At 41.0% G+C, this 10,053-nt stretch overlaps 1 protein-coding gene across 1 annotated transcript in view; it reads left to right on the forward strand.

The window, feature by feature from the left end:
• The window catches only part of Brinp1 (BMP/retinoic acid inducible neural specific 1), a 171,548-nt gene extending 168,625 nt beyond the window's left edge, over window positions 1-2,923 (forward strand). Inside the window, exon 8 of the mRNA XM_047525019.1 lies at window positions 262-2,923. Coding sequence (XP_047380975.1) covers window positions 262-1,402 — 1,141 coding nt within the window. The 3' untranslated portion in view covers window positions 1,403-2,923. The remainder of the gene's footprint in view (window positions 1-261) is intronic.
• Window positions 2,924-10,053: the final 7,130 nt, after the last annotated feature.

A 10,053-nucleotide genomic window follows, 5' to 3' on the forward strand; every position in this document is an offset into this window, starting at 1 on the left:
ACTTTCATTTCCTAAACCAAACTTCTTTGGGACTGTTTGCACATTAGAACAGAGAGGTACAATACTATTCAGCTGGTTTGTGGCACTACGAAGAGCTGCGATGTGGTCATTACAATGTATATTCATTGTTTTTCCTATTTGAGCTGTTCCCCCCAGTCTTGTCACTTTGGGGATGGCTCCGATTTCCATTATCATTTGTACAGAGCAACCCAGGGTCCCACCATGGTGGTTAATGTTCTCCATTTTTCCTCTATCCTCCAGGACGATTCAACAGTGGCTTGCAAGGGTCCAGTCGCTTCTCTACTGCAATGAGAATGGGTTTTGGGGAACGTTCCTGGAGAGCCAGAGGAGTTGTGTGTGCCACGGTAGCACCACTCTGTGCCAGCGTCCCATCCCCTGCATCATCGGAGGGAACAACAGCTGCGCCATGTGCAGCCTGGCCAACATCTCTCTGTGTGGCTCCTGCAACAAGGGCTACAAGCTGTACCGAGGCCGCTGCGAACCACAGAACGTGGACTCTGAGCGGAGCGAGCAGTTTATCAGCTTCGAGACCGACCTGGACTTCCAGGACCTGGAGCTGAAGTACCTGCTACAGAAGATGGACTCGCGCCTCTACGTCCACACCACCTTCATCAGCAATGAGATCCGCCTGGACACCTTCTTCGACCCTCGGTGGCGCAAGCGCATGTCCCTCACTCTCAAGAGCAACAAGAACCGCATGGACTTCATACACATGGTGATCGGCATGTCCATGCGCATCTGCCAGATGCGCAACAGCAGCCTGGACCCCATGTTCTTTGTCTACGTCAATCCCTTCAGCGGGAGCCATTCGGAGGGCTGGAACATGCCCTTTGGGGAATTTGGCTACCCACGTTGGGAGAAGATCCGTCTCCAAAACAGCCAATGCTACAACTGGACTCTCCTGCTGGGCAATCGGTGGAAAACGTTTTTTGAGACGGTCCACATCTACCTACGTAGTCGGACTCGGTTACCTACTCTGCTGCGTAATGAGACTGGCCAGGGCCCGGTGGACCTGTCCGATCCCTCCAAGAGGCAGTTCTACATCAAGATCTCGGACGTGCAGGTGTTCGGGTACAGTCTGAGGTTCAACGCCGACCTCCTCCGCAGCGCGGTGCAGCAGGTCAATCAGTCCTACACGCAGGGCGGACAGTTCTACTCCTCTTCGTCGGTGATGCTCCTCTTGTTGGATATTCGGGACCGAATTAATCGCCTGGCCCCTCCTGTGGCCCCGGGGAAACCCCAGCTGGACCTGTTCTCCTGTATGCTGAAACACCGCCTGAAACTGACCAACAGCGAGATCATCAGGGTGAACCACGCCCTGGACCTCTACAACACCGAGATCCTCAAACAGTCGGACCAGATGACAGCCAAACTCTGCTAACGGGGGACCCCTGGCCGTGGACTTTCCCTTTTGTTGTACAAACACAACAGAACAAAACAAAGCAAAACAAAACACAAAAATTTGTAAAATGTAATTAATATTCAAAGAAAAGGAGGAAAATCTTCATTTGTTGGAAACTCAAACATTCTAGCAACTGTATAAAACCGTCGGGCATGTTTGTTACTTCTATACTCTGTCATGAAGAAGGGTCTCAGCCTTTGGTGGAGCTGTGAGGGAGTAGCTCAGTAGGCCTCAGGTGCTGTCTGGAGGTGGGAGAGGGAGAGCTTATGCAATGAATTGTAAAGATCTCTGCTGTGCAGGTGCTAAGATTAAACACTAAAGAGAGAGAGAGATATATGTAATGTACAACTGACACTGCCATTTTTCCTTGTGGGAGGAAATGGACATAGATAAAGAAGATATTTCTTCGGTTAAGATTTCTTCCCTCTTTATGCTTAATTCCTTGTGGTTTTATTGACTCAAACAGGGGTGGGAGGATGCAATGACACTACTATCTTACCCATATGGCTTCTTTTCTTCTCAATAAATGGAAACTGATGGAAGCTGACCAGCAGGTGAGTTTGGGAGAAGGAGGAGACACAGTCACATAAACACAGGACAATAAGTGACCTCATATACTAGCACCTGCAAACTCTTTAGTTGGAAAAATAGGCTCAGAGAGGAATGACATACCCATGATAACACCCACAACAACTGCCTGAATTGAGTGTGAATCCTGCTTTCTGAACACCTTAGCTCTGCACCTTCTTCCAAATCACACTGGCCACTTTTGTGTTTTTCCCCTGCAACAAAGCTGCCAAGGGGTGAAGTGTTCTCTCTGATAGTCATTCTTCATGTGTGAAGAAGTTCCTTCTGCTACTTTCTCCAAAAAGAAATAGTGTAGTGTCAGATTGCCTACAACTGCTTTCCATATTTGAAGTTTTAGTTTGACTAAAATCAATGACCAAAATTAAAAAACCATAAAAATGTAAGTTTTAGTATTGCCTTGGTCTACCATTAGTCTGCAACACAGGCTTCCTCAAGTAAGACTGTAAAGTACTTTTCATTTGATTAACTCTTAATACACATGTATATGTACCCACACCCACCTGCCCTTCTGCACAAAAGCATAAACATCTGTTAAAAGTGAGAAGCCATGTGAAGGACTTGAGAGTCAATAGAAATAAGAGACTAAAGGAAGAAAGCTTATCTCATAGAACTTTTGAAGAGAATTTGAGCAGACACTGCTTCTTAGTCTCTGGGGGTTCAGCATTCATCCTTTTGCTGGAGGTTGCTTGTAAGAGGTGCATCCCAACCATCTGGAGCTTCATTTCTGCATTGGCAGCAAACTTCAGAATCACAAAAATTTAGAGTTGGAAGAGAAAACAGGACTATTTGGTTTAAGCTTCTGCCCAGTGCAAATTTCTTCTTCATCTTTGTTGGGAAGTCACCACTGTTCCCTGATTGGGCCATTGAGGGGACAGGAAGCTAATTAGTTCTATTTTCCATTTTTCTTATATTCTTTTACAGAAGGGAAGCAATAACTCTCATTCCATCTTAGAAAAAGAAGCTAGCAATTAGAATATCTTTCCATACATTGACCATCTTGCCTACCTCCAATTCTGGAGGGTACATTTCTCTCCCACGGTAACGTTATCCTAGATAAAATACAGAGACTTGTCTTTGCAGTCACCTGAGTCTGTGACAGTATGATACAAAGAGAACACCATCCCTGATGTACCTTATTTTAAAGTGAAAATGGAAGACTTTAATGCATAAATGGTATTATCCAGTTTAAGTATGAGTAGAAGAATTTTTTTCTAGAATAGTAAATTCTAACTTTAATGTTCTCATTTTTAGTATGAATTAGCATACATTTTATGCCATCTTTCACAATTAGCATGCACTTCACACTTACATAAATTTTGGACTTTGGCTTTTAAGAAGGTTCAGTGCTCATTTAGGGTGGAAATCCTTTGCCAGAGATCACATCACAGGTTATCCATCAAACACAAGATTTTGCAGATGTCCAGTAAATCATCACACATTTTTTCAGCACCTAATAGGTGACTAGAGAACATCAAATATATAAATATTTGTAAGTAAATGGTACATGCTTTTGTGCCACTTAAAAATTAATGAAACACACACACCTATTACAAAGAACAATACTTAGTACTCTAATACAAGTACTATCATGGAGCCAGGCACAGAGTGGAGCTCTGGGGAAGTTACTGACTGTTCGTGAGGTTGGAAAATAGTTTGGTAGAAGAAATGTATTCATTTTGAGTGTTGAGGAATGATCAGTAGTTGAACCAGTAGATAGGAACACTGAATGACCAAAGAAACCATGAATGCGAAAACGAACATATTAAGAGGACACTTAAGGACACTTTTAAAAGTGTTATTTTAAATGGTAAACCTACGTGATTCGATAAAAGAATATGAAGCAATCATCCATAGTTTATGTGAACTGGAGAATGAATTTCAGACTTCTGCAGTTGCCTTCCCTTCTTTTCTCCTTCGTCTTCACCTTCCCCTCTTCCGTAGTTTCTGAATGGAATGACCCTTATATTTGCTCAGCACTTTACAGATTACTAGACAATCTTCATCTTCACTTGCTACCTAAACCTCATCACAATGCAGTTAGGACTCTCAACCTGAGTTCTTCACCTGACTTCACCAACTGAATGTTTGGGAAAAACCTTTGCTCTTCACCTTGAAAGCATTAACTCAATCACTTCGTCTTAGAGAATACAGCCATGTCTAATGATTGGTAAGGTCATGGAAATAGAGAACATTTCAAGGAGAAACATTCAGACATCAAAAATTTATTCTAAGGTGAGAGAAAAATACTTTGCTATGAAGGGCAACAAAGTTTTGTGGATTTCCAAATGCCTCTTGCTTGGCACTTTGAACTAACAGAGTTTCCCTCTATCTGGGAGGAAGAGAAGGCTGGAGGCTTCAAGTGAGATTTTAATTCAATTAGTGTCTTACCAATTTGATGCAGCACTAAGGACCTGCAGTCTCTGATTAATATGCTGATGCTAAGACACAAGAGTGAACAGAATGCCCATTTGGATAAGGCCTGGCAGCAAAGCATGCCATTGCCATGGAAACCACAGAAAGCCATTAATTAGCTATCAAGTAAAATCATTGGAAAATACTGGACCCTGGTATATCTGCCCCTATTAAAAAGAAGGGCAAGAAGAGGGTCACACTAACAGTAAGGCTCCCTTTGGCAGTTAAAATTATAGTCACAAGAGACTACATGTTGCAAAGTGGAGAAAAGATTGATATATAAAACAAATGGACACAATAAGAATGAAGCTTTGGGATTATTCAAGTCCAAGAATGTAATTTGGAATGTGCAATACTTCTTGAGGTGTCTATATTGATAAAATCATCTCCATGAAAAACATTTTAAGCCTATTATCTGTTCTGTGGAAAGTAAGTGATAATGTGGATCCACTAGATGGTGATAAATGATCAGGGGAAGAGATCAGACCATCAAAGGGTGAGGAGCCATTAACCCCTAATACAATAGAGGCAGATCATATATCTTTCAGATTAACAGAGGAAAAATTAAAAACTGAGAAGGCAGGAAAGGAGAAAATTTAAAATAATCAGACACATATAAACAGATACAATGACAAAACTTTCTACACAGAAAATCACAATAAATGTAACTGGATAAAACTAATCAGTAAAAAACAGGTTGTCAGATTGTAAGTTGCAAATTACAGAACAGGCTGAAAACAAAACATACACTAGACAGAAACATACGCTAGGTTAAAAATGGTCCATTTATCTGGAGAAATGAACAGAAAATGGGATGCATTGAAGTTTCTTAGAGCTAAAGGGGTCTTTAAAAATGTTTAAAACTTCAACTGTCAGAGATTAAGGACTTATATTCAGTTATTCTGAGACCTTTGAACACTGACTGTATGTTTAGCTCCCTTTACATCATCTCAGAGTGAAAGGTTGTTAGCCCAATTGCCATGGCCCCTGACATTTCACCTGCTTCATTATGAAACTCACATGCATGAAACATCTCTATCTCTCTTTGTCTCTCACTCTCTCTCTCTCTCTCTCTCTCTATTTCTTTTTCTTGTCGCTAAAATCACATGCATGGGCATTTTTCCACTGAGGATCAACCAAATCCGTGGGTGGTTATTATGATCTCAGGTGGAGTGAAGGTCATGCTCCTCCTGACACATGCGTAGTATCAGTAACTCTGATCTTGCCAACCCAAAATTCCTAGAAGGCAGAGATTGCCTGAGTGAAGTTTGTAATCTCTGTATCCTTTCTCTTTCCAAACCATTCTAAGGGTCTGCAGTTACAAGCATAAGGTCATACTTTCCTTTTCAGCATCTGGTCTGTCAACATTCTGCATCAAGGCATATGGTATGCTCTGTGACCATTTTGGCTTGAAATTGTCCTTTCCTCCCAACAAACTCAGAAATCAGGAAGGATGCAAGGGATGGAATGGAATAGATCTGAATCATGGTCCAGGAAGTGACTCATTTTTATTACATGAACTTATACTAATTTTGGGAAGGAATTACAGGTCTCTTTAATTTTACTCTAATTTGAAGGGAGTTATATATCTCTTTGAGAAATGCAAAAACTCTGGGATTTTTCCCAATAAAAATGTGCCCTCACATACACTTTTGAGCACTATTTCACAGATACCTTAATAATATCTCTTGAACATTCTGAAATGCTACACACCTTGGGTCAGCATCTCTGCTCTAGTCTGAACCATATGTTAAGTTTCCTTTTTTACCACCTTAAATAAGAATTGTCCCAGGATCATATATCAAGTTAATGTAGCCATTCATATAGCACCATCCTGTCCTCAAGCTGTCTTAATATAAAAATGAACCTCTAGATAGGAATAGTAGTGGTGCTCACTTTAATAAAACTCAACATATACTAGATCTAAATTTGTTGAGAAGGTATGTTTTTTATAAGTATCAACTAAAGGAAAGATGCTTCAAAATTAAAAAGTAATGTGCTGGTTTAGTGGATGAAGACCAATGTGCTGGTAAGTATTGCTTCTTGAATAGACAAGAGAGTCTAGACCACTAAATCTGGTACAAGGGTGGACATGGAGTTTGAAATAGAGTTTGGTAAATCTGTGAAAGAAAAATCTCCATTAAGTAGCTTGGATTAAGCAAGTGGATTTCATGAGTCAAGAGTTGAGTTATTCCCTCAGTTGATATCTGATCTCTACACACAAAATTCCTTCTTGGTAGGCATCTTCTGAAGCTGCCTTGGTTCCCCAAGGACTAATCATTCCCTCAGAGGACAAAAAGACTCTGGCACAATTATGACTTTGTAGCCTTGATAAAACTTCTAAATGGAATCATTTACCGCAAGGAGAGAACAGCTCTGATAAAAATTTTGAACAGAAGCTTAATGACTGATGATAAGTAGAAAGAAGGAGTATCCATGTTGCAACTCTAAATTTGAGTGTTGACCTTATAGATGGTGACTGCAGCCCCCCCACCCCACCCCTAGCAGAGTTGTTCATTATGTGCTGCTATTTTATAATACATAATTATAAGTTATTATAATGTCACCTGTTACTCTGCTAGTGCACAAAAGGGTTCTGAGCTAAAAGGCTTGGCCGGGCCCTAGAATTTCCTCAATTATCACAACAGAATTAGAACTTGTATTTTCCAATTCCCAGGTTAGTGATTTAACCATTATACTCAACAATATTCCTGACATGAAAAATAAAAGGCTAAGAGCTTTGACTTGGAGATAGGAAACAGGGCTTAAAGCTTGGCTATTGACTAGCTATGCTACTTGACTGAGATATCTAACCTGTCTGTGATTCAGTTTCTTCTTCTCTAAAATGGAGATTTTCTTCAATGGTGGTCCCTAATATGGTTTTAAATAGAAGACAGCACTTTTTAAAGAGTCTAGCACAGTGCTTGGCACAAGAAACCTATGTATTTGTTAAATAGATAATGCAGTAAAAAATATAATTTAGGGAAACAAATATAAAAATTAATCTGAATAATAATAGCTGAAATCAATTGAGCATATTTATAGGTCAAGTACTATAGTAAGGATTTGATGTAAGCTATGTTGTAGTCCATTTGGGCTGCTATAACAAAATACTTAGGCTAAGTAATTTGCAAACAACAGAAATGTACTTCTCACTGTTCTGGATGCTGGGAAGTCCAAGATCAGGGCGTCAGCAGATTTGGTGTCTGGTGAGCACCTCTTCCTCATATAAGACATCTTTTGCTGTGTCCTCATGTAGTGGAAGGGACAAGGGAACTCCCTGGAACCTCTTTTATAAGGGCATTAACCTTATTCATGATGGTAGAACTTACCAAAGATTCCACCTCTGAATATTAACACACTGGGTATCAATCTAACACCTGCATTTGAGTGAGCAACAGCATATAGACCATAGCATCATATCTAACTTCAGAGTGACCCAAAGAGGTGAGTACAATTACCACTTCAGTGTACATGTGGAGAAACTGAATCTGATAAAGTTAATATAACTTGTCGGTGGCTACCCAGTTAGTAATGGAACTATGATTACTTAACTACGCCAGAGGCTGTTTCCTCAATAAATACAAAATATAGCAGTTTAACAAAACTATCTACAAGAATAATCAAACTCTGAATATCACAGGGTACTACTCCTTTAATACAGAACTGTTAAATTCCTCCACAAAGCAGACTCAAGTGTAAGAAGATAGTGTTACACATGACACCTGAATCATAGAGCTTCATCAGGGACCCAGGAAGAACAGGTTGTGTAGGGCAGATTTTCTATTTGGGGAAGAGCAGTGTCTGGCTTAGAGCCCAGATGCATTTCTTACTGTTCCATGAGCTCCTGCTGGCTCTAGATAGGGCCACTGCCTCTCTGGCAAAGGACTATTGACTTGCATGCGTGTCTCTTCTTTGAGACTTACTGTGGGAGTGAAATGGGCAGGTGGTGTTTGGTGGCATGGGTAACTGAGGTCAGAAATGAAGGCTCTCATTTATTTTTCAAAGCTATGGTACAAACAGGAGGCTTCTGGTCAGCAAGGTCAATTCCCACATTTCAACATAACGGGTGGAGTTGGACCAAGCTAGTCCATGGCTACTGAGAACTCATCTCAGAGTCATCTACAGTAGGCCTCCATGACTAGTGAGGATCTTTAGAACCAAGGGGAGAGATGAAGAATGACTTCTAAAGACAGTACATTGGACAGGGTGAAGAGACTATTCTTGTTTAGTTTCCTGATGTCACCATACTTATGTTATTTGTGTCTTCCTGATCTCCTGAGTTCCAGAACTGTCATCCTTGGTCATAACAAACAATGCTTTTTTTTCCCCTCCTTCAGTAGCACTGAGACTCCATTGATGGAAAGATAAAAATGAAGATACTATATCACGATGAGGGATTTCAACTGTTTACAAAAACATTGCTTCTACAAATGATGGTCTTTGGAAAAAGGAAATGGAAATGCGACCCTTTAACCCAACAGGTTCTACATCAGCCATGTCATAGGAAATGGATTCAGCACACATTGACAGGAGAGGAAAAGAAGACACACACTGTTTCCTGAGCCGCGGTGATGCCCCAAGCATTTAATATGCATCTTATTTAATCCTCACAAATCCTTAAGAGTTGCTATTATTCCCATCATGTAAGCAAGAAAATCAGGACACCTAAAAGGCATGTAACTTCAGTTCAGTTTTGCATTTATTTATTTAAGATAGGTGTTAGATGTTCAAGATGAGATGGGGAGGTTTGCAGCATTGAGTCTGAGGTCCGAGAGATTCAATACTTGGTGTTGCCCTTTACAAACTTGTGAATCTGTAGTTGCTGAACTGCTGTGCACCTCTGTTTCTGCTGTTCTGTGAGGAGAGCACTCCTGCTGCATTGGGTTGCCATGACACATTTCTTTTGTCCAGATTCCCACCACTTACATGAGTTCATGTAGGTAAGGCCTGCCTAGATCTCCCTGGTACATAGCAAGCATCCAATGGAAGTAAGCTTTCATGATTCCTTTGATCCAGGCATGGATCATAACCAAGACATGAAACCATTGTTCCAGTATGCCCCTTGGTTTCCCTTGCTTTGTGTGCATGTGTCCCCTGGAATCCTCTCCAGCAGAGGAATGGAGAAGAGTTAACTTCTGGAAGTTAACAACTGACAAATGACAACACTTACCTTTAAAGTCCCAAATAAGGGAAGGGTGCCATCAGAAGAGATAATAGAGTTTTTAAACAATGAGAATGACATCTAGGAACAGAAACCAAAATGACTAAATTTGTAAGACAAGGATTTCTGAGTAACTGCACCCAGTGTCCTCTTCCCTGACAAGCTTGGTATAGCCTCACCCCATTTCCAGGCAAGCAGGGTTGTTGCTTAGCAACCCAGCCAGGAACAGCAGAGCAAGCTCTGTGCTGGTGCGTTCAGGGCTGCTACTGCAGCCGTGAAAGGGACCAAACCTTCACTTAAAACACCACCTCCAGCACAAGAGACTCCATCAACTGAAAGCACCTGGGAGGAGAGTCCTCTGAGGGGTGAGGTTGAGTAGCAGGAAGCAAAAAGGAAAATACTCAATCTAAATTAGTGGGAAAATATAGTTTTTCCTTTTTTAAATCTCCTTCAAACACTGCAGAAA

This window comes from Sciurus carolinensis, chromosome 14 (genome assembly GCF_902686445.1).
Source record: "Sciurus carolinensis chromosome 14, mSciCar1.2, whole genome shotgun sequence".
NCBI classification, from domain to species: Eukaryota; Metazoa; Chordata; class Mammalia; order Rodentia; family Sciuridae; genus Sciurus; species Sciurus carolinensis.